The sequence below is a fragment of the Harmonia axyridis genome, chromosome 3 (genome assembly GCF_914767665.1).
Source record: "Harmonia axyridis chromosome 3, icHarAxyr1.1, whole genome shotgun sequence".
NCBI lineage: Eukaryota > Metazoa > Arthropoda > Insecta > Coleoptera > Coccinellidae > Harmonia > Harmonia axyridis.
The window spans coordinates 63,182,327-63,207,988 of record NC_059503.1 but is presented as its reverse complement, the minus strand read 5'-3'; the positions used below and the strand labels follow the sequence as shown (position 1 = coordinate 63,207,988).

At 33.0% G+C, this 25,662-nt stretch overlaps 1 protein-coding gene and 4 long non-coding RNA genes across 6 annotated transcripts; 1 reads left to right on the top strand and 4 right to left on the bottom strand.

Annotated features, from left to right (window-relative positions):
- Positions 1 to 12,207: 12,207 nt before the first annotated feature.
- On the bottom strand, positions 12,208 to 16,731 carry LOC123676663. Of its 2 annotated transcripts, XR_006746989.1 has the most exons (3): positions 16,550 to 16,717; positions 16,444 to 16,479; positions 12,208 to 12,872 (listed from the first exon to the last, which is right to left on the bottom strand). It is a non-coding gene; the product is annotated as an uncharacterized LOC123676663 (long non-coding RNA). The 2 variants fall into 2 exon arrangements; XR_006746990.1 differs by lacking the exon at positions 16,444 to 16,479 and having other exon boundaries at positions 16,550 to 16,731.
- Positions 16,732 to 17,621: 890 nt separating this feature from the next.
- On the bottom strand, positions 17,622 to 19,216 carry LOC123676662. The gene is made up of 2 exons (XR_006746988.1): positions 18,792 to 19,216; positions 17,622 to 18,177 (listed from the first exon to the last, which is right to left on the bottom strand). It is a non-coding gene; the product is annotated as an uncharacterized LOC123676662 (long non-coding RNA).
- A 223-nt stretch (positions 19,217 to 19,439) lies between these two features.
- On the top strand, positions 19,440 to 19,947 carry LOC123676661 (ATP synthase lipid-binding protein, mitochondrial-like). The gene has a single exon (XM_045612755.1). It carries the CDS (start codon positions 19,510 to 19,512, stop codon positions 19,939 to 19,941), a length of 432 nt encoding a protein of 143 aa, XP_045468711.1. The 5' UTR covers positions 19,440 to 19,509; the 3' UTR covers positions 19,942 to 19,947.
- A 1,298-nt stretch (positions 19,948 to 21,245) lies between these two features.
- Positions 21,246 to 23,767, bottom strand: LOC123676660. Its single transcript, XR_006746987.1, has 2 exons — positions 23,560 to 23,767; positions 21,246 to 21,771 (listed from the first exon to the last, which is right to left on the bottom strand). It is a non-coding gene; the product is annotated as an uncharacterized LOC123676660 (long non-coding RNA).
- Positions 23,768 to 24,031: 264 nt separating this feature from the next.
- Positions 24,032 to 24,801, bottom strand: LOC123676659. Its single transcript, XR_006746986.1, has 2 exons — positions 24,626 to 24,801; positions 24,032 to 24,477 (listed from the first exon to the last, which is right to left on the bottom strand). It is a non-coding gene; the product is annotated as an uncharacterized LOC123676659 (long non-coding RNA).
- Between the last annotated feature and the right edge of the window lie 861 nt (positions 24,802 to 25,662).

The window sequence follows — 25,662 nt, the reverse complement described above, 5'->3', positions numbered from 1 at the left end:
AGTGTTTTCGAGATACAGGGTGTTTCTTTCCAGTGATGCTTTTATCAGTTTATCGAATCTTAATTAGTCTTCGCTATAGAATGGATAAATAAGTATAATTAATTTATTCATCACAGCTTTCTTACTGTTATGTTATGTTTATAATAATGTGGAATTTTTTTTTCTCGAAATCGATAGCAGTTACGACAAAACTAAAACCGTGCCTCACTTCCCACTATACACACTACATATGACATGAATGCACATCGTCGTCTCTAACTGAATTTACGTTCCATAATGCAATAAATTGCTATAATCAACAAATTTTATCTCTTCCATAAAATTCTGTTCAACAGTGTGAGTGAAATTTTATAACTCAATTAAAAAACGTTTTAATTCAGTTTCATTTGCCTCTATTCAAAAATAGACCAGGTATTATTTTTAAAAAAAACGCAGATAGTGCGACGTCGGACAGTGTTCCACTGCTACGAAACGTAGCCAAAGCCACCTAAGTCATCTTCCTTTCAGAATGACTTGTTTTTATAACCAGATACCGAGCCAGGTACATGGCGTCAACTTGAATTAAGTTTAGAAGCGGTTTCGATGTTGGAGCATGCTGAAGGTAATGTCGGCAGCTTAAGTTATTCCAACCGCAGCGCATTGCTTGTCGTATTTCCCTTGCGAGTGCTTTTTTGTTCGTCAAGGGTCCCTGAGTTTCGGATGTCTATTATTCATAACAGCGGTTTTCCATGGATTGCTGAGTATGAGTTGAACCTCAGTTTGGACAATCGACGGTCAAGAATCTTCTTTGAATGAATATTATAGTTATGCATCCTCAATTAATTTTCATTGTATATAATCTTCTTAGGGCTCACTCTTGAATTATTAGTTGACATAAAGTTGACAACATGAAACCCTGGAAGCAAAAAGTGCACTGTTCTTGAATTAAGGTCGAAAATAACGATTATTCTTGGAATTTTGAAAATATTTTGACTCAGTGTTTTGGAATTTCGTAAACCCTAATGGTTTTACCAATCTCGAATTTTAAAATTTCGAGAATATTGAAGCCACCAGGGTTTACGCATCCGTTTATAGATGAAATATATCCCTATACAAATAGGTATTAGGATATTTGCGTTTAGTATTCAAGTGTAAAATGTAAATTATTCCTTATATATCAAGTAACAAAAATAAGAATATATCTATAATTAATAATATCTTGAATTCAGTAAACATAAATCCATCATTTTTCCAATAGATAGATGGCTTTAGTTATCTGTAACTCGCGTTGTATAAGTCCGATCTGGTTCCAAAAGATGGCGTTGAAAAGATTAGAATTTGTACTGTAAAAACTTTTCTGACAGTTTTTGTGATTAGTTGACTCAGTTTAGTTTTGAGCTCGCGTAAAAGGTGAACAAAATAGGCTATATTTTACTTTTGAAATGAAATGGTGAAAATGCAAGCCAGTCAGCTGAATATGTTAATAGTGGTTATGGTCCTGATACTGTAATAACGAATCACGAGCATTGAGAGGTCAATTGTAGAAAATGTCGATACAATCATGGTCATTGTCAAGTCCCCCGTCATATAAGCCCTGTTTTGATTGCCCAAGCTCTGCAGATTGCACAAAAAGTAGTTCGGAACTATTTGCATAAGGCTGGTCTCAATAAGAAGAAAAATTCTCATGGTCCGAATTTCCATCTGCGAATCGCTGTTGAAGCGCAACAAAATCGACCCATTTTTGAAGCGGTTGGTGACGGGTGATGAAAAGTCGATCTCTTACGACAACGTCAAGCGAAAACGGTTGATGAAGTTGATATTAGCGAAAAATAGCAAGGCTTCAAAAAGAAAAGATCGACGGTGGATACAATTTTCATCCTTAGACAGATGAAAAGTCAACCGAATTCCATTAACCACTGCTCATCTGCACGGTTGATCTGAAGAAAGCATTAGATGAAGTCAGTCTTATGATATCATAGCGATACTACGAGAGAAATCCATTACAGAAGATTATATACAGGTCATAGAACAAATCATGAGAGAACCACAAAACAAGAATGAGAACCTAACATGTATTTACACCAGAAATTCCAATAATAACAAGAACAAGACAGATAGACAGTCTGAGCTCCGCTCCATTCAACCTGATCATGGACAAGATCATACAAAGCGTGAGAGAGATGCAAGGTAGATACAGAATTGGACCGAGAGCAATGAAAATACTGTGTGTGAAGATGATTTTCAAAGAATGCTCTCCAAATTTCAAACAACACCACAGAAATACAATTTGCAAATATCAGTGGATAAAACGAAATCCATAGTCATATCCTGAGACCAAGTAGATGTAAACTGACAGTAAAAGACAAACCGATACACCAAAGTTCGAAGTTTTGTTATTTGAGTGTAGCATTAACTAGTCCCAAAGAACTGATCAGAAAAACGCGAATGCGAGTCAACATAGCTTCAATAATTGCCGGATCAGATTTCCGGCAATTATGATACAAAGTCTGAAGGAAGGACTATACGACCAGTAGAGTAAGAGTATGTAAGACAGTGGTGAGGCCTGTACTAACATATGCTATGAAAACAAAAGCAGAAACGGCACAAACAAAAAGCATCAGACGAACAACTGAAATCTTGACACTAAGATATCAAATTAGGAGCGAGGCCATAAGAAAAAAACTTCAGATACAGGATTTGATCCAGTTTGGCAGAATGGGGATATGATGTCGGATAAATCACGTGGACATTCTGGGTAGAATGGGCTGAAGATCAAAAACCCAACTCAAGATCTCCTGGCGGACTTCCTAAAAGATGGAATGAAAAATGGTCATCAGTTAAACAACTAAGACTGAACGCATAAACAAAGTTGATAGGCAGTTGAAAACAAGACTTTTTCTTATAAACAAGAGAATGAAGAAGAAGTTTCTCGTGGTCACCCTGTACAGAACAGCCAACGATCACAACCGGAATAATGATGAAAATAATAATCAGATGTGTGCAAACCTCCTTTCGTTAGGCCACGCGATGTGGATTTTTAGCTAGGCGCATGCGCAAAATAACGAATAGCCTTCGTGAATGTCCATAATACTCATTATATTCATGTATTGAATTCCATTTGAAATTTGAATATCTGCAACGAAATATCTTCTTCCAGATGAAATAAAAATAGAATGAAAGAAATTGGAGATGGTTCCACTAACGAATCTTCCCCTTAAAATCTGTGGCGGTTGATGAAATTTATTGTTCTAAGATCTTCCGAGAAAAAAATTCGCGAATGTTCGGAAGCATCTGCTCCAACCTAATTAGTTTTTGTCGCAGTTTATTAAACGCGAAACAGTTTTGGAACAAACGGAAAGGACCTCCCGGGCCCCGGCTATGCACGAAGCGATATTCGAACGCCATTCTTCATAATTCATGATACCAGGACCGAACAAGCAAATTAACTGGGGGCCGAAACCGAGGAACGCATTAATACCAGCAGAATATTCTACGTATCGGGGGTGGAATGTCGTATACGGGACGGACAGCCATCAACCTGGCCATGAAAATTTAATAGGGGTTGCAATTCGTCGACATTCAATGGCAGGACTTCTCGAACTGAAATATGTATGCATATAGCCAAAATTTTGTAATAAAGTAAATATTTGAGCTCCGTATGGAAGGGGAGAATTGTATCAAAATTTGATCGGTACGTATAACAGTTTCTTATAAGGCCTGAGCCAGGGGGTGATCAAGGGAGAATAAAAAAAAATATATATTAAGTACGCCCATCTCAGTATATTGTTACATTTGAAGATTTTGGAGACACTGCCTGTTACTACATGTATTCCTGAGAGAAATTCCTCACTGATGAATTACTTCAAGAAATGGAGATTCAAAGTGAACACATCGAAAACAGTTGCAATCTACTTCGGAGGAACAACAGTAAAGAAAGAAAAAGCAGAAAACGTCAAAATAGAAAACCAGACGATAGAATGGAAAAATGAAGCAAAATATCTGGGAGTAATACTGGATGAAAGAATCAATTCCAACAAACAGATAGAAGAAAACAGAAAAAAGACAAGGCAATTGCACGGCAGATTGTACCCATTGCTCAACCCTAGAAGTAAACTTTCTTTAGAAAACAAGCTGAAGATAATAAAAATAGTTCTAATACCAAGCATTACGTATGCAGGAGTTATCTGGTACAATACGAAGGACAATAATAATAATGATCAGTTGCAAAGTACGCTAAATTCAGTGATAAGAACAGTGGTTGGCGCCTCATGGTATATTACTAACCAACAAATCAGAGAAGAACTGAAAATTGAAATTATTGGGGAAATAGCCAATAAACAAAGAGAGAAGACAATAAAGGCGCTGAAAGAGCACGAGAATAAGGAATTAAGAAAGATAATACAAATCAAAATAAGAAAGACCGATAAGAGGAAATATCTCTTGAAAGAACTAAATAGAAGAAAAAAGTGACATGAAATAGGGGGAAAGCCTTCCGATCAGACAACAGCAGAAAATAGGAGAAATGAAATTAGAGGCGAAGGGAATGTAAATTCCGGACCTTAAACAAAAAGAAGATCTGAGAACTTCCTCTTCTCTGAAATACCTGAAAACTTATTTTAGAAACCTCCAGAAGCCAGGTAAGATTGAACGGTTTCGCTTTAATGTCAACCCACCTCAGAATTGACATCGACTTCGAGGAGGTAACTGATTTGTTAGCTATGAAGAAAGGTATAAAACTTAATTCAATTATGTATTGAGATGTATATTTCTATCATGGGCACAGGTACGTTGATATAAAGTGAATTGGTTGTGTAACCAGTGGTTGTTATTATCAGTAAAAATGTCTAATGAAAGAGCGTTTATTCGCTCGAAGTGAATATTGTTAAACGTATAAATACGGTTTCATTATGATATTAAAAGAAAAGTTGATCGAACACGTAAAGATATAAACAATTGGTTATAAATTTAAGTATTTCTCATAACCAAAAATAGACACATAAATTATTCTGGTTATCTATATTACTGTTAGATTCTGACTATTTCAAATACAATGTTTGACGAGACCTACTCGAACCAAGCTAATTCTTTGAGATCAGTTTCATTCTGCGATCACTGAAAATTGTCAGTTTCGCACTCAGTGATCTCTGCGAAATATACCTTTCATTTTTATAGATGAGGACTTTGATTGAAGGAAATGAACTTAATGCTTACAGCACGCGGTGTTCTTCCAGCAGTCATTCATCCAAATCCTAACGGCGCTCGGCGCTGCTTGGCTTCAGTGTTCTAACGTGCACTGACAATTTCAGCGTGTTATGGGTGACTTTGCTCGATTAGCGAAAAAACACTACAAGTGCATATATAGTAAACAACTGCTTGAAAATATGTGTCGATGTTTGGAGATAACAGATAAATATAGAGAGATATCATTCTTGTACTTCCAGGTTATTCAAAATAGCTTTTTTTTTTTATTTATAACTAACATAACAGAAATTCAAATTTTGTACAAGGTGGTTCACGTAAGCGGATTACAGGATTTGGTGATTAATTCTTCGAGCAGAATTAAATATTGATCCATCAATATTCACGAGCCATCCGAATATGCTTTCGGAAAAATTATCGCACACAAGCATGAAAAGTCATTTAGGAAAACCCTATTCTTGTAGTGAATGTTTGCTCCCCCGAAAGATGACGTTGTCGGCTGCGCATATCTCAGATGATCGGAATTGCTTAGGATATAAACCCGTCAACCATGCCCCGCTATGAAAGAGGAAGGTGTATTTGGCAGGGATAACTGAGTGCTAAACTGATCTTTCCTTCAATGGTCTCGGGACGAAAAACCGTCATCCTCTGTAAGAAGACGCACCTTCAAAATTGGCTGAGAATGCCCCGCCAAACTCTTCTCTGACATGCTTAGTTAAAATCTCAAAAAGGCGCATACACAATCAACACGCACACGTTCCTGTTTCTAGCGTGTAACGTCATGTTCACTCTTCCTAGAAAAAGCGACCGAAATATTAAATTGAATTTATTTCATGTTCTGACGAAACTACCTAACAAAGTTAGAAACAACTTTTCGTGCAGTCTCGTGTGCTTGTTCTTATTAAGGATAATTGACACATCTCGAAGGCAGTGAGTGGATGGAACACTGTGAAATGAACAGGGTGGCCAGATTCTGATTATTTATACCCACAACTTGAATTATAGACAAGGAGAAAAACTACAGGATGCTCTTTTATATTTCGACCCCTCACTGAGCTGTTTCACACTTATTTAACTCAATATATTAACGAATACAAAATAATGAAATTAAAAGGAACCAGAGAATGAAACGAAGAAATATATAAGATATATAAGATAATAAGATTTATGCCCAAGAAATTAACCTTTTTTATTTCTATTGACTTCTGTTTGTACAACCGTTTTTGTTAAATTGAGTGAATATTCTCCTTAGCGGGGAGTGAGAAAGCCGACTGCGGAAGTAGGCTGAAGTCGGGTATAAAAACCCTCTTTATCAGACGAAAGTTTAGGTATCTGTTTATAAAGTTTGTCGATGAAGTTAATTATCTAAGCGTTCGGTAAACAATTAATCAATTTTGTCTTTTCTGATAACTTTCTCAATTAGAGATTATCGTTCGGAGGAAGGACTGTATTTTTCGGATTTTTTCGATATTCTGCAGGGTGAGACGAAGAACTTCCTTAATGTAACAATATATATCTGATACCAAAATTAATGCGCGCATAAAACGGATATTCATAGTTTCTCAAACAGTATTTACCCTATTTCAAAAGGGGATGAGTTTTGAAATGATGAACCAATCAGTATTTTACCATGAATTTATTCATTTTTTGAGCTGACTTTTTGTAATTAGCAAATCTCAACTTTGTGAAGAAATAACGAGTTTTTTTGAAAACGGATATATATTTCTGGGGTTATTTCTGAATCTGTCAAAAAATGATCATAGTATAGATTTAAAAAAACTATTGCAAAAGTAGGAAACGATGAAATCATAGGACCACATGAAAATAAAAACCCATTTTTAAGAGAAAATTGTTTGAATTTATTACCATACATCATGAAGGAGAGTGAAATTGAACCACTTTGTTTGACACTGTTTCATTTGTCTTCATGTTCTTCAACTTCAATTGTTTTAAAATGAAGATCTTCATTATAATTATCAGCGATATCAGGCTATCAACGTTGTAGAGCTCAGTCGTATCCGGCCGTCTCGTCCTTGTCGACTTTCATGTCCTCGTCCAAGCCAATCCGCCGATATTTGGCCGATCTCTCACCTCCTAGTAATTTTTTCACTGTTCTTGCAGTGCCTAATAAAAGAGATTTTCACTTTATGTTACATTTACATACAAGCCTGCTTCACACAATGTTTAGTAGTGTTGGATTTATAGGTTTAGCAGAGGATTCATTAATACACAGATAATGTTTTAATAATTTAATATAATCTCAAGAATGTCTTTGTCCGAGCAAGCTCGATGTCGAATAGACTCATCTCTTAGGTTAGACCCACTGCCATTCGCTCTAGATCATTGAAGATCGATTCTTGTTCTTTGGCTCGATAGCCCTCGATGGCTTCGTCACTCGCTTAACGCTCGCAGCGCCGCCGTGACGATATGAAGTAATACTAAGAGTGTAGAGTAGGATGTAATGTTGGTTGTCTCTCTCGTAATTTGTTCGGATGAAGTAATATTCTAACAAGTAGAGATCTCTGATGTACTTTCTTGGACTCAGATAGATCTCGTAGCCTTTCTCTTTGTCTATGAGCTCTGCTTTATTCCTCGGCAGTGCTAATTTTCGGATAGCGCTTATTTGTTTTTGCACAAGCTATTTTGGAGGTCCACTACGTAGTCTCTGCTTTTCACTGTATCATATTCCTAATATATATGGTATTCGCAAAACAGGTGATCTAGGAATGACCGAGATTTCCGATGTAGGGAATCTATCGATTCCTAAGAAAATATTCTAAATCCGAGAACTGAAGAATTCGGTGTACAAACTTAGGATTATCAGAGCCACACCCCTAAGGGATCCGTAGAAAGGCTTTGCCGAATGGAAAACAGCCTGAATGCCCATAAAACTCGTCATTTCAGGGCGAATAATTCAATTGAGTTCAGGCCAGTCTACAACTACAACATATGTTCAACACTTGCACCGACAACGAGAAGATTGAAGATTTTCACATCTGTTCCCGAGACTGACGAAAAGTACCTGCAACGACCCAAGTGACCAGCGACCCTAAGAATCGATTAGACAAATTATTATCATCCTCTTCACACATTTTTAGTGGATTGGAAATGATTTGAATACGTGTTTTTATCCGGTTCTTTTATTTCCCTAATTTGTCCTTGGCCGTGAACTACTTTAGTCACAGTATAAGGACCACAACCCACACAGATATCTGATGACTAGAATGCCCTGCATCGTGTAAAGCAGTAATTACTACTGGATGAAACAAATAAATTTTATTACCAGGCATCATACAAGATAGGATAAGAAGGAATACTCTAACCACTTCGCTGAATATGCTATTGCAGTTAATATTTGTGAAAATATGGATGATAAATTAAGGACTTGTAACTCACATATTGTTCTCTGAATATTATGAACGTGTGTCAACACATTTTCAATTTTTAAATAAAAAATATTTCCCTGATAACAGATTACTCCCGAGATTTTCCATACAAATATAGGGTGCTCCTGAATGACAGGTACAAACGAAAATGAGTGATTCCCCGGGTAATTTTAGGAAGAAAAAGTGATATAAACATAGGATCGCAAATGCTTTGTTTTTGAATTTTTTCAAGTTTTTTTTTCTCAAAGCATCTACAAAAGCCAAGAAATTCAACTGAATTTGGCATAATTATTCCAATTCAGAGATCACATCAACTGATATGTCAATTTTGATTGCAAAATCTACAGGGAGAAATACTTTTTTGGAACATTGGCAGCTTTTTTCCTCCCGAAATTTTTTTTAGTGGACCACTGGTAGCTTAAAGAATGTAAAAAGCAACTGTGATCTTATACTGAACTTTTTGGTTTCTTGTAGTTTGTTGTATCTGCTATAAATTTTGAGGAAAAATTGTCTCAAAATCCTCGGAAAAATTGAATTATCACAAAAATCCAATCAGTAAGCTGTGATGAATTAACTTATTATTAGTTTTGGTTACTATTTTACGATATGTAGCTATGATTCATAGAGATTTGTTAAATTCTTATAATAATCACAAAAAAGTAGGCTTATAAGAAACTCCCTGCATCTTGAATACAATAAAGCGTTTTTGAACCCATATTTACGTGTTGGATTTTAGTTAGACAACTTGTGAAATATCGGATTGATAAAAATATAAGTTTTCATAGAAATTGAACTGTGGCTAATTTAGTGATGATTCTTGATAATATTTTCAATATCTTCTGCCATATTTCACTGGCGTTAGAGTTTCACTGGCATTGAATTGCTTTTGACAGTTCATTTCCGCTGGCGGCTAAGACAAATATGGCAAACACGAAATGTGGAAATTTACCCATATTTCAGTTCAATTGGAGATTTCTTAATCATCGGATTAACCATGAAAATGGTAGTTTAATCATTATTGAGTCTGCTTCTAATGGGATTTCGTTGACGTACTTGTCTGGAATGAATTTAAATATCCGCAGAACACGGAACTTCATTTGAATACAAAGTTATGTGTGCTGAAACGAAATGGTGGAGACGTCTCCCTATTGATTGCCTTGGGGGTGGATATTTCTTCATGCTTTAGGTCACAAAATTTATGTTCATTCGCGCTGACACTGACGGAGAAATATGGAACTATATGGGAAATTTTTCTGAATACCTAAGTCGGAAATACAGGATGATACACCTATTAGTCCGATTGAAGGTATAGTATATCCAAAGTCACTTGGAGGAAGCCTGAATATTTCAATTATACAAGGGTTCTATCTGCATCTATCACTTTTTAATTACATTCTGATAATTCGCATAGACCAGTGTGGTCCATAGGGGTATTATTGAAATGCATTTTAACGTAGTTTTAGTTCGTTGTGTGATTGATACTTTTAATGATTTCGACTATGATGTTCGGCACAATTCTATGGCTTATGGAAAAAAAGATGAATATTTCGCAATCAAATCTATTCCTCCATTTACTTTCAAAGTCAGAATTGATATATGACGGGTTCTGAAGAAAATGATTTCGCATCCTAAATATCTTCCACTGAAGGAAGAATTGATTAAAATGAGATTAACCAACAAAATTTTCATTACATTTTATGATTTTAACAATGTAATTACAGCTATCGAGGAAAAACTTGAACTGAAAAAATACTACAATTTCTAACTGAGTGGAGTAGTCTATGACTTCCGGAAAACATAGAAACTAAAATTGAAATTTGGATAACTAAATTTGATATTTCATTAAATGTCATTGATTATTCGTAATCGAAAATTTTATTGGTTTATGGATTTTCAACCATCTTAACGAAAAATTTATTTCAATTCATGAAATTTCGACTTTTTAGTTTCTTTTTATTTTTTCTGGAAGTCATTGACTACTCCATTCAATGAGAAATTGCAGTTTTCCATAATTCAAGTTTTTCCTCGATAGGTAGCTCTTTAAGTATAGGATTTACTTGAGACCCCTCTCTTTTTATACCTACGTAAAATGGACTGAATAAATAAAAAATATAGGTTCTTTCCGAAAAACTTTTTCATAAGTTATCTAAAAGAATTGCATTAACTCATGAACCGTTGAGCTTATACTCAAGTATTGCCCTATTGCTGAAATTATCATCAACCAAGCTATCTGATAATGCAATAATATACTGGGTGTGCCGTTTGAAATAAGAAAGTAGTACTCTGTTTCCGGTATAAAAGAAAATTGTATAAATTTTCAGCACAAAATTATTATTAGTTTTCCACTCGGTTTTCCATAAACAATAGGCCATCGCGGTGAATCACCCTGTACATCATTATCATTTAGCCTTCTGCTTCCACTGAGGGACATACATTTCGCCTTACAATAACGAAGAAATGAAATTCAATTCGACAATGTAGCTGCTAATTTGACGTAGAAAATTGGATGTCATTCAAGGATCTCAAGGTCATGCACCTATTCTACCGTAGTTTGTCTTATCTTCAGACAGAACATTTCCGAATTCATCTCAAACATTTTCGTGCTCTTATTATTCCTTGATAGTATATTACAGGTCGAAAATAAAGAATAATCAAATTATAACACCGTAGAATGACATAGTATCATTTTTGATGTAACATCAAAAGTTACTCATGTCACAAATTTTCTGAAAGAATCGACATCTGAGTCCCATACATACGCAAAAATATTATTTTTAACTCAAGGGTTTGAAAAGTGTGCGCCTATGGTTTATGACTATTTTGCAATTATCTCTGGCCAAGCGTTTTTATAGACTAGTTCAAGTGACTTTGGATATAGCCTACATGTTAAATTATCTGAAGATATTTTAATGTGAGAAATAATACAATCACCCAAGACGCAGAGTTTATTATAACAAATACAGTCTGACTAACTTACTGTACAGGATCTAAGTCGAAGTGATACCAGTGAATGCCGGATCGAAAAAATGGAATTTAGAGCGACAGTACCTTTCTATCTGCTCTGTCTGATTGACAATACGCTCTATTAGTGTGAAGTCACACACCGCCATTTTTGGTTCTATCAGTGTTCGGAATCCATACAAATAAATTGTCATTCAAATTAGTACGGTGTCGTTGAAGGAATTGGCTTATTTTCATAAATAAGAGTATTTGAGGAACAATTTCAGTATTAATAGATAGACAGAAGAAACGAGGTTAATACCAGTAAGTTTGAATCCTGTATCATTCCCCAGATTGTGTATAAAGCCGTGTTTATCAGTTGAACTTCAAGTTCGAGCTTACTGGTATTAATTTCGTTGCTTCTGTCTATCAATTAATACTGAAATCATTCCTCAAATACTCTTATTCATCAAAATAAGAGTATATGAGGAACGATTTCATTGTTAGTTGATCTCTACTTTTCATTCGACTTAGTTCGCGAAGTTCATAACAGCGCTGTTTTTAGTACTGTAATGAACTCATTACGATACTGAAATAGAGAAAAATTTCTATTCATTTAAATTACAGTTCGTTTTCGAACAATTAGAATCGGTCGAGCCAACTTAGAGATCAAAAATGACTTATATAGAGAAAAAAATTTGGAATTCTTTCAATATTTATTATAAAAGTTCTCACAGTTCAATAACTAATATTATGAAAAAATACGATGTTTCTATAGGAAATATTCTCGCAACATTCGAGAACTATCATCCTCATAATGTAAGCACATTCTTTCATGATATTATACCTTCTCAAGTCATACACTATGTGTTGATGAAAGAGTACGAGTCGTAAATGAGTTTAAAAACAGTAGTATTCAATATTGATTTTACAATGGGACTAATTATGCCTTCGAAAATATCTTAGAGTATGCCCTCGCATATGCCTTATTCTATCAATATATACTTTATATACCCACAAGATATATCCATAATGGGTTAAGCAGAAGAGAATTAATGCTATTTTGATCAAATAATAAAAAAGTACAATAACTACAGCTAAAAAACTAATTTTTAGTGCATTCCAACATAATGTTACGGATTCGAGTTTCGAGAAAAAATATATTGAAATGAAACTGATACGAAAGAAAAGATTTATACATTCTGTAAAAATTGTCGTCATAAACAGACCTACACACATATATATCACATCGAAAACAAAAAGAAATTCTTCACTGTAGGCTGGTACATCCGCAGGAGTGAAGCGATCTGGCCTCGTCGGTTCTATTAGGTTTTGGAATGGCATAGCGAATCTGGGTTCTGGAATCGCCTATAAAAAAAAAATGAGAAAATCGATATTTATATGTATTTGATAAATCAAAATTTGCAATCAATAAATACAGCAACTAAGCAGAAAAACACTTATTATTCTGAGCTCATTCTCCTATTTCATAAGCTGAATTCACGAGTTTTGGGACCCAAAGATCGAAGAATCATGCGATAGGTCGATTAGTAGTAGTAATGACCCAAGGTTTGACAATTGTTCGAAAAAATAGTAATTTACGTAACAAGTCCTGAAAATAGGGTTTTTTTGGACGAATAGACAAAATTCCAGGACGAGCGTAAGCGAGTCCTGGAAGTCTGTGAGTCCAAAAAAACCATTTTCGGGCGTGTTGCGTACAATATTTTTTCGGCAACCATGTAAAATAACACTATCGCTGCTGCTTTCCATATTTTATTGCGATTGCGATCAAAAAACATGCAAATTGTTGACAACTAATTTCATATGAACTGTCAGCCGTTATCTCGGTTGCTATGGATTCTATGATTCTTTTCCGGCCTAGTCCGGGAAGTACGTACTTTCCGGACTATAACAGATTTCGAAAGCTCGTTACTTGGAAACAGATCGAAGCCGCAGGCAGAGGTAAGTGGAGTAGTTTGTCACTTCCGGAAAGCATAGATAGAAACTAAAATTGGATGTTTCCATCAATAAATTTGAGATTTCATGAATTGTAATTAATTGTTCGTTGAGATTATTGAGAATTCCGTGAACCAATAACATTTTCAATTATGTCAAATTTAGTTTCTTTCTGTGTTTTCCGGAAGTAACATACAACTCCACACAGTTAAAAATTGCGGTTTGTCCACATTTAAAGTTCTTACTCGATAACTCTTGAAGTATTCATTTCAAGTATAGTATTCAAGAAATGGAGATTCAAAGTGAACACATCGAAAACAGTTGCAATCTACTTCGGAGGAACAACAGTAAAGAAACAGAAAACAGGAAACGTCAAAATAGAAAACCAGACGATATAATGGAAAAAGGAAGCAAAATATCTGGGAGTAATACTGGATGAAAGAATGAATTTTAACAAACAGATAGAAGAAAACAGAAAAAAGACAAGGCAATTGCACGGGAGACTGTACCCATTGCTCAACCCTAGAAGTAAACTTTCTTTAGAAAACAAGCTGAAGATAATAAAAATAGTGCTGATACCAAGCATTACGTATGCAGGAGTTACCTGGTACAATACGAAGGACAATAATAATGATCAGTTGCAAAGTACGCTAAATTGAATAATAAGAACAGCGGTTGGCGCCCCATGGTATATAACTAACCAACAAATCAGAGAAAAACTGAAAATTGGAACTATTGAAAAAATAGTCAATAAACAGAGGAAGAAGACAATAGAGACGCTGAAAGAGCACGAGAATAAGGAATTAAGAAAGATAATACAAATCAAAATATGAAAGACAGATAAGAGGATATACCTCTTTCAAAGAACTGAATAGAAGGTAAAAGTGACATGAAGTAGGGAGGAAAGCCTTCCGATCAGACAACAGCAGAAAATAGGAGAAATGAAATTAGAGGCGAAGGGAATGTAAATTCTGGACCTTGAACAAAAAGAAGATCTGGGTAGAATTCGCTCAAATAACCCCCCTCATTTCATTAACTACCAATATAGTGAACAATAAATTGAAATAATCAACTCATAATAAAATAAAAAATAAAAAAGACACAGAAATCTAGTGTTCCCATTTGCAAAACATAACTTTGGGTAAGCTTCATAATTAAAGACTATGTTGAAACGACGAGCACGCCACTGGATTGAACGTAAAAAAGTGCCTGGATGATGTTTTAATTTCAGAACTCTATCATCAGTATTAGCGGAGTTTTTGATATCGCCATTTCTCCAATTTTCGCTCATAACTCGAAAAAAGTTGGCCTGAAGTGAAGACTACTAAACTTAGAGTTAGTTTCTCAGAGAAAGAGAACGAGAATGGGGTATCAGATTTTGTCTATCTCCCCTGATTTAAGAGATGTAGTGATAAAATATCGAAATTTGCCCATCCTGTACAGTGCATCCCATTTTGGGCGAGACTGCCAGGTTTCTCGCTTGTTATTTAAGATAGAGCCTTGCGGTTTTCACGTTCCTGTCCTACTTTTTCGTGAAACTCAAGTTGGTCTAATCAGATTTTGCATAACTGTTTCCGTTCAAAAGATACAGGGCGATTTTGGAAATTGATACTTTTCGGACCCCTCCTTTATCTCCGAAGTTATTAGGAATAATGCTGAGGTAAAAACTACATCTGATTCAGAATTCTGCGTAGAATCCAGTGGCGTACTTAATTTTTTTTTCGGGGTATGGTTTTGAAGATTCAATACAAACCTATATTTTTTTTAATGGAACACCCATATATCATTACTTCGTTGAATTCGTTATTTTTTTTCCTTCAAAATGATATATAATACTATATAGGTAGGATGGTCAGAAATGTTAAAAAATACTAAAACATCAAATAATGATGATTTTTTGTTAATGAGCAATGGATTTCCCATATGAAGAAAAGGATCAATTGGATAATTTTCATTTGTGATTTTTATTCATGGTAGAGTAAGCAAACAAAGATAATACACTCATCACTAACATGAAAAACAAAACGTAGGTACCTACCTAATAGCAACAAATAAATAATACAAAAATTCATAAACATTGCATAATATCTTACAGATCAAACTGTTCAAATTGCTGTCCATTTTCCCTAATACATAAAATATACTACAGTAAAAGACATAACAGTCCCGAATAACTTCGTGCATCAACAGAGGCAGTTTTCCAGGATTTACAAAACCGCCCTTTTATAATATTAAATGCGTATTGAAAAATTTTGTCAATTATGTATTAGAGAAAAATGGACAGTAATTTGAACAGTTTAATCTGTAAGATTTTCAATTATGCAATGTTTATGAATTTTTGTATTATTTATTTGTTGCTATTAGGTAGGTACCTACGTTATGTTTTTCATATAAGTGATGAGTATATTATTTTTGTTTGCCTAGTCTACTATAAATGAAAATCACAAATGAAAATTATCCAATTGATCCTTTTTTTATATGGAAAATCCATTTTTTAGTATTTTTCAACATTTCTGACCATCCTACCTATATAGTATTATATATCATTTTGAAGGAAAAAAAATAACGAATTCAACGAAGTAATGATATATAGGGTGTTCCATTAAAAAAAATATAGGTTTGTGTTGAATCTTCAAAACCATACCCCGAAAAAAAAAATTGAGTACGCCACTGGATTCTACGCAGAATTCTGAATCAGATGTAGTTTTTACCTCAGCATTATTCCTAATAACTTCGGAGATAAAGGAGGGGTCCGAAAAGTATCAATTTCCAAAATCGCCCTGTATCTTTTGAACGGAAACAGTTATGCAAAATCTGATTAGACCAACTTGAGTTTCACGAAAAAGTAGGACAGGAACGTGAAAACCGCAAGGCTCTATCTTAAATAACAAGCTAGAAACCTGGCAGTCTCGCCCAAAATGGGATGCACTGTACACTGATACAGTTAAATTATGAGTATGCTCAAAATGATTATTGTAGTTACCTGAAGTTTCGAAATCATTTCTCTCATTGGAATATCCTATATCGGAAAAGTTAAAGTCAAATACTATTTCAGATTTAACAATATAATAAAAAAAAAAGTTTCATACCTGATCTAATTCGTCTTCTGGTTCAATCATTCTGCTTTATATAATATTTTTGAGAATTCTTAAGGATTAAATTGAACGATTAACTGATTATTCTCCGAAACTCTCTGTTGTATCATGTGTTTGATTACAAAAAATGTATCTGTTATTTGAAATATCTACTAGATACCTACCTACAGATTGTTAATTTCATCACAGAAATTTTGACAGCAATATATTTTCTCTGTTGACATATTGGATCGAATTCAAAAGGATTTTGTATTAAAATTTGTTTATTTCCGATGGAATCGATCTTTTTCATTTGAAATTTATAAATATTTTGAAACTGAATTTTCATCTTTTTGCACAGTTATTTCAATAATTAGGTTTTAAGAATATTTTAATAAAATTTGAACTACCCTATATTCGATGAAGATTTTCAATATAAATATTATATTTATATGTTTTAATATATACATTTGCCCAGAAATACAAGTATTTCAACAAAAACATAATAATTAAATTAGCCAAAACTGATATAGAATTTTCGTCATTTGTCGAATAGAAGTGAATTGAATTAATTAATCTATAAGTAAGTGGTTGGGAACTGAAGAATACTTAATTTATTCTTCAAATAAACAGGGTGTCCCTGAAATACCTGTACATACTCTTATCAGAGGTAAATTTGTACAAGGGGAGTACGGATTGATTAAAAAAGTTAATGTTAATGAAAGAAAATAAATAAAACACTTTCACAATTTTTTTGAATAAAATATATAAAATAGACAATAATGAGTTCAGTCAGAAATATTGAAATAATTATTACTTCTCTGACTCGACTTCGGAATGTGTCAATAACATCACAGATATCAATAAAATCCGCCGAAAACTTAGGTTCTGATGATGATGTGAGACTTTTTCGGATTTTTTTTTAACCATTCTTCATTGTGGTGAAATAATGTTGGAATTATTTCAAAGATACTCATGCAACTCAACTTTATTCTTATTTTTGATTCCACAGTCGATTTGGGCAATCGACCAGGAATTTTTTCAGAAGTTGATTATTGCGGAAAAACAATCAAAAAGAAAACGACTGTAAAACATCAATGTATATTTAAAATCGCATAACATCAAAATTTATTTTCATATCTTCAACCTTAAAATATTTGAATTCGGTATTCGAATAATCACAATATCACAAATATATGAAAGACTAAATATGATACTTAATATCTCTATCGAATTAATGAACTTTAGAATATTGGTCAACATCAATCTGTCCTTGAAAACAAGATAAATCTAAATACATCCAATTCCTTGAGATATCCTTTTTTGTGGAGTATATATGTTCTGAGTGTACTACGAATAAACAATAATCCCAAAATATAGTGTAATAGAAAGCTTAAAGCAAGAAATACAAGTCCTAATATGGAAGGGAACAATTTTACCGATCTAGATTCTAAGAATTCTGAGAGACTCCCATCGTTTATCCACACATAGAGGAAATTTTTTGCAAATTCGCACAGATCATCTGTGGTTATGATTATGAAATAATTTGTATAACTTATCAACATGACCATTGTGAACATCAAATAGTCGGGGCATCTTGCGCGCATTCCGAATAAAAATCTCCTTAGAAACTCATCTAATTCCTGAAATAATGGAGAAACCTAGAGTTAAAAATTCCTGTTTCTTCTAATTTCATATTCGATTTATTCAGACAAATTTTTCAATCACCTACTATGAATGAATGCATTCCTTATTGATTTTTTTTTCATTTATTTATATAATATCTAAGATGGAGAATTCGTGGTACATAAATCAACAAACTCATAAATATTCCGTGGACGAGAATTCAGTTACTCGAATCTTTAGTGTCCTTTAATATATCAACTGAAAATCGTATCAATGTACCTAGTGAAAGATGAAACTTTGCCGTTTATGGATACCATACCTAATGTTATCCTTAAAAATTATTAAATTGAATTAGGAATACATGATCTCAAAATTTGCACGTGAAAAGTCACTTTTTACAGATTTTTCAATTTTGTGTTGAATGGATAATGAGATGCAATTTGATCAAAATATCTCAGTTTGAAATAATGATTCAAATAATTGGGTATTATCAAAATAAAAGAATAATTTCATGTCTTAGAATAACATATCCTAACTCGAATTAAATTTCGGTTCAAAAAGTGACTTTTTTTCATAACAAAAAAAAAAACAATACATATTATAGACTGAAATATCCCAATCCAATACATACCCGTTTTATTTCAATTCTTTCTGAATGATGACACATTTTACAATTTAAATTCAAACCCTGTCGTCCACTAATATCGATGAAATTGAAGAATCATTCACTTGTTCGAATTATTAGTGTAATCAGTAGTCTGGGTTATTACAGAGGTATGTTTCATTAAGAAAGAAGCATCTGTGTCAATGAATGCCTCGACAATATGCGTTTTGAAAACATTTCCCTCCATTCAGGTTCAATATTTTGGGTTATGATAATGTTTGACATTTGGACGGTTGCGCATCTACTCATGACAAAGGAATCCCTGATTTTGAATCTTGTCGATACACCAAAAATTAAAATATATAATTATAACCAAAACTGTCATTGCTAAAGAAATTACATTAATTAAAACACAAGCCACCTAGGTTTTTATGATGTATTATACCATATTATCTTGGATGAATCAATCGAATAGCAAAAAATTAAAAGTAGATATTCAATCTTAATCACATAAAAATTTGTCTAGTATGTATGTACCTAGGTCCTAGTGGTAGGTATGTTTTGATGTAAGCTTGAATGAAGAATACAGTAATGTTCGATAGCAGCAGTCTTAAGCTTAAGCTTGTTTAAAACATTTGGAAGACTAGATCTTCATATCAAAGGTCTAATAATAAGGTTTCTGTGCTATAAGGCGTTGAGCGCATTTTCTTCTTAACGTTCCAACGACATAAAATAAGCAATCAAAATGTTCGCCTGCGCCAAATTGATCAGCCCAGTCGCACGAAGTGCCCTCATCTCCAACTCAAAGGCTTATGTTAGGCCATTGAGCTCTGCAATTAGTCAAAGTCAATCGTTATTAGTTCAGAGTCCAGTAGTACAACAGAACCAACAGAAACAGCCATCATTATTAGCTGCAGTTCGTCAATTCCAAACTTCCCCTGTGTCAAGGGATATTGATTCCGCAGCTAAATTTATTGGTGCAGGAGCTGCTACAGTAGGAGTAGCTGGTTCTGGTGCTGGTATTGGAACAGTATTCGGTTCCCTCATCATCGGTTATGCCAGGAATCCAAGTCTTAAACAACAGTTGTTCTCATATGCTATCTTAGGATTTGCCTTGTCCGAGGCTATGGGTCTTTTCTGTCTTATGATGGCGTTCTTGTTGTTGTTCGCCTTCTAAACACTGCCATAGGCATAAAAAACATACCTGTTTACCATCATTCTCATGCTGTTAAGAAAATATCATAAACTCATACAACTTAAGTTAAATGCAGCAATAGGAGATTTTTTTTTACGTAGGAGGGTTCCAAAATTATATGACAAATATCAGTGACTTTGGGCTTACATTGAAAGATGAACTTGTCATATATTATTGGAAATCGTATGCATGTATTGGAAGTGACTATTGCATAATGTACAGCGTTTAGATAACTCAATTTCTTGACCTAGATATAGGGTGGTTTATGAATTCATTAATTTTTTTCAATTCCTTATAACTTTTGAACCACCCAGTACATTCGATTGATGTGTGGAATATGAGTAGTTATTACACGTCTTTTTTTTTATAGCATCTTGGACTGAAAATTCAAAACTTAAAGGTTATAGGCTGACTAACGGTCTTTCTACCAAGATCAGGGATATACGTGTATCGTATCTTAAAATGAATTTTAGTATTGATTCCTTGAATTCAATTCAAATTGAAGATGAGTATGTCAAATTTCAAAAATATATATGAGCCTAGGTAAGGGTTTCAATTGTACACAATTTTAAGATTTGTAGTTGTAGGTTGAATAAAATTCAAAAACGAAAAAATTGAATTAAGGCGGCCTATCATTTTTGGATTTGAATGTTCGAAGTTTGAAATATTGTCATTTTTAATTAAACCAAATAACTTTCTCGAAAACGATCGGTACTTATTAAAGGCACTTTATAAATTATTGAAAAGTGTTCTGGTTGAACGAAATGATCAATCATGTCATTTCGAAACTATGACATGAATTTTAAATTCTTTTAATGTAAGTTATGTTCAAAAGTGCTTTTTCTCAGAAATTTTTTGTGCTGATGTCCAAAATATATAATGTGTCATTAGTCACATGAAAATTTCAACTAAGGAAAAATGGAACTTTCTTTTCCGATTTTCAGTTCAAAAGGTTTAAAATTCAAATGACATTTCTTGAAGAACTGGGAATATGGAATATTATATTTTGCGTTCAAAGTATATAGGTACCTACTAAATATTATGTTAAGTTCTAAATTATTCTTGTGATTACCTAGAGGAGGGTCAACACAAATAAATACCTTCGACAAGAGCCCTCGCTTGAACTTTCAATATTCTTGAGAAGGAATAGTGATAAAGGAAGATGAACCATCTTAATTTTGCTAAAATCATTAATTAGTAATTATCTTAAATCATTTTTCGTTTTATATCCATCATACTGATATTATATTGTTGTCTTTCAACTATCAAATAATCAATTCCTCGAGTTTTTGTAGTTCATTGGATTTATTTAATGAATTCTTCATTGGAATAAGTTGACAGTTATACGTTTCAAACTTTTTCCAGATATATTCTAATACAATAGTAATGAAGGAAGATAACTAAGTAAAAAATAAATCTTGTGAGCAAATATGCTATTTGCCTCAATAAAATTCTCAATACTCGAAAATTTCCTAATTCTCTGCCAATATAAAGGCTTGCAAGTATTATAATAATACTGCCAAAAATTTCTGTGCGTATAAAAATGGAATATACGGTATGGCAAAACTTCACAAACGCTACTCCCATAGCACCACGTGATCCAAATGAATTTGCAGTTGGAATATATAATTCTACTATTATATTTTTGATGGTATGAACCAGAAATACTGCTGCTGCCCCAAGATGAAGGGTGAGTAAAATGTCTGAGAACAAGGAGTAGGACCAATCTTCCTGTTCTTTACTTATTCGAGAGATGTCACTATCTGTTGAACTCGAGGTTGAACTGCTTGATGATTCTTCTGATGATTCGGACTGTAAAAAGAAAATATTTCAATAAGTTTATTATTGTACTATTTTTGAATTCAAAGAAAATCTCTTAATGACGAAATAATCTTGACTCGGAAATCTTTCGGTAAGTTTTATTATATACAGGGTTTCCAGGGAGTAACTGTACATACTCTAACCAGAGTTAGAGTAGGACTAGAAAAGTACGAATTGACTGCAAAAAATTAATTTCTGCCTTTCCTAAGAAAGCTACAGGGATGAGTTTGCATACGAAACTATCATCAGAACCAAATTTATCAGTGGAATTTATTGAAACTTGGAATGTAATTAACACACACCGAGGTCGAGTCAGAGACATATTAATTTTTTCAATAATCCATGACCTTACCCATTATTTCTCATTTGTGTTTCATCTAGTTCGGAATTCTCATTTTTCCAGGTAAAATGTCTACTCGACTATAAGGATTCCAGAAAAATCGAGGAGTTTTTGCTCTTATGTCAAATAGCTTCAATTGCTAATATTTACAGTTCGCCTCATTTAATTCTACTTATATTTTTAAAATTCTTCTAATCCACAATTTTTTTCCTATTGTGTGTATTTTTATACTTATTTATACATATTTTTTATTGAAAAAATCAAGTATCCATCAAACAATTCGAAATGATAATGAGCTACGTAAAATCAGATATCAATAGTAATTTTGTTTCAAAACATCACTCTTACTGAAACATTATTTCTTTTTATTCAGATAATTTTGGTTTATTTTTTTTCAAGAATAATCTAATAAAAACGCATTCACTACCATGATCATACTTCTTCAGTTGCTTTTAAGATTTTGAATAAAATATATAAACATTCATTTATTTTTTTTCTGAACTCACATTATATGTGACGTCATAAAAAAAGGAAATTTCAGGGTAGAATCCAAAATTCACTTTTATTAAGAAATTCAAAGTGTCTGGTTTCTTAAGTGATTTTTAGATCCTGATGATAACTATATCTTTGTCGAAACGTTGATGAATTCTAAAAAAGAACACAACTGCACAAAAGACAAAGAGATGTAGATGTTGAAGATAAAAACACTCTTTTCTACAGTAATTTATTTTAGGCACTTATCCAGTAAAAAATCTATGTGATCGTTTCGAAAATGATATTGTCAACATCAGAAACCAAATGTTCTTCGGAATAGTTGAGCAACAGTATCTGCTGAGAACGACATTTATGAATATGTATATATATTTTTCATTTTCTTTCCTGTAATTGGGTTATAAACTGTTGGAAATATAGACTTATTATTATTATAACTCTTCTTTCGAAGTAAGTCTTCTTAAGTTATATTGGTAATTTTCAAATGAATGAATGTAAAATGGGTACATAATTGATTTATATCGTGGTGTTAAATAAAACAGTTCAACGGTAATCTATGTATCTCTTGAGAAGAAAAAAATCATTGATTCATTCGCAATGATTTTATGCATTTGAATGCGATGATAGATATTGAATTAGTTGAATCCATGTGTTATTATTGATTAATATCATTAAAGAATTAATTCAATGAGGAAATATTTATCAAGGAATAATAATAAGACTCTTCAAGTCTTTTTTGATAAAGGTATCAATTATATATTTTATTCATTTCAGTTAATGTTTCAATTGAAATTCACTCGTTATAACCTGTCAGTATATATGATGAAAGTAACTTCTCCTCGGTTGTCTTGAAGGAATATTTTCAGAAATTTTTTTATAACCTCTCAATTTCAGTTGAGAAGACAGTAAATTCGAAGAAATATATTCTAAAATGAATCAAAACTCACCTCATGATCAATAGGCTCCTCCATTTTGTTATAGTGGCCAGTTAGCAGTTTGTTACAAATTAATTGAACGTTCTTTTATATTTATGAATTAGGTTGACAATGAAAACAATATTTTGATGGAAATATGCGATAAGAACTTTCTTTCTAACACATGTTGGCATCGATGGAATGGAACTGCTGAATGATATTTTCACATAGAGAACAATAATTTGTTGTGATTATGTCCTGAAGTATATACTTTTCCAGAAAAAAGAAAGCTGTTTACTATAATTCATTAATTATCGAATTATATTTCCAATTAAAAAAATTTTTAATATTTCTTAAAATTATCATCGATTTTTTTTCGACGTATAGTCGAAATTATAGTTTTCACTCATATGCGATTTTTTTCTTTCTACGGAATTATTCGATATCTGTCAATACTTCCAACTTTTTCAATTCAATAATTCGATAGAAATGAAAAGTCCTAAAAAACTTTTTATTACATTTTTTATTTATACATTAATTTTCCTGAGATTTGAATCATCTCATCTGTCCACTTAAAAAGTTCACTTCCATGAAAATTAAAAATAACATGACAACTTAAGCTCACATTTATAAAATATGATGAATAAACTGATGTTGTGATTACTATTGCGATCTCGTATGATTATAGATACTGGAGAGAAGAATATAAAGACAATATAAAAGACCTATACGGATTATGAAGAACCTTTTCTGGTGAAGAGCACAAATGAAAATTACAGGAAGTATATAATACATGAGTAGGTTTTCCGAGAACCAGCTGTCTACTGAGATCGAACAGAAGTCTGTGTACCAATAAGCAAATATCAACATCACTATTTGTATTGCCAGTAAATACAATATGGATATTGTTTTCCGTCTTGGTCTTCCGTCAGACATCCTTATGATAGAACCCTGAAAATAGTATACTATAGTATTTAAAAACTAACACAAAACATTGGAAAAAAGAATGTGTCACCATATCTGTGTTTTATCTATTGTTATTTTCTATTGAGTAATTTTCACAAATGTCAATTGCAATTTGGATTTCAAGAGAAATTACCACAAAATTTTCCTCTTCGTTACTCATATTATCAAATTTTCAACAACTCAAATTAATTTATTCGATCTCAACCGAAATATGGGCAAGATGACTATCTTGTTTCTTTCGATAGAATTCACATGTGCTATTAAAACACTGTCATAAACCGAAAAAAAAAACAAAACTACTGGTGATGAAAATTTCATTTCGATCCATTTTATTAATTTTCCTTGAAAAGTAATGTTTTATTTCATTTTATTCATTAATGAAATAAGAATTAAAAGCAGAAACGAAATATGCCCAAAGACAAAATATGACTTCCTCTAAACATATTTTGCGGTAATTTTCTATGCCGGAAACATTCTGAGAACTCAAATTTGAGATTGTTATTACTTATTGGCAGTGTTCCATGTTGTTATAATATTTTGTAATATCAAAATGACCAATTTCAATAGAATATGCTGATATTATATTCGTGTAAATCTGAAGTGTAAGGGAAATGCTCAAGGCTCAGTTCACCAATTATGGGGTGCTTAATTCCCACAATTCACACATTTGGGGTGATAATCAGTGGCGTAACCCATGAGGGGGGGTCACGCCCACTTTGAAGAAGCAACTCTCTAATAAAAAAAAAAACTCTCTCTGATTGTTACAATTTTTTCTTATTTCTTATTATCAATGGGAGGGGGATTATGTCCCCAATAAGCCCTTTCGTTACGCCTTTGATGATAATAATTCACACAGTATAATGCAGAAAAATTCACATTATAAATTTTCAGTTAATGTATGATGTGCTATAATAAACAAACATTTGATAGGGCCTTAGATTCACAACGGTCGCTTGGCAAGTTCTGTTCATCTTGACTTCTTAGAAAATATTTCATCCGGCATGTTACAGAAATATATTTCCGACATGATGACGTTGGACCTCAATTTGGTTTTAAATGAGCATTTACAATGATAATACTCATCCAAATAAATATATAGCTCAAAGAGGACCCGTTTCATGACCTTCTCGATCTTCTGATCTCAACCCACTTGATTATTTGTTATAAGGA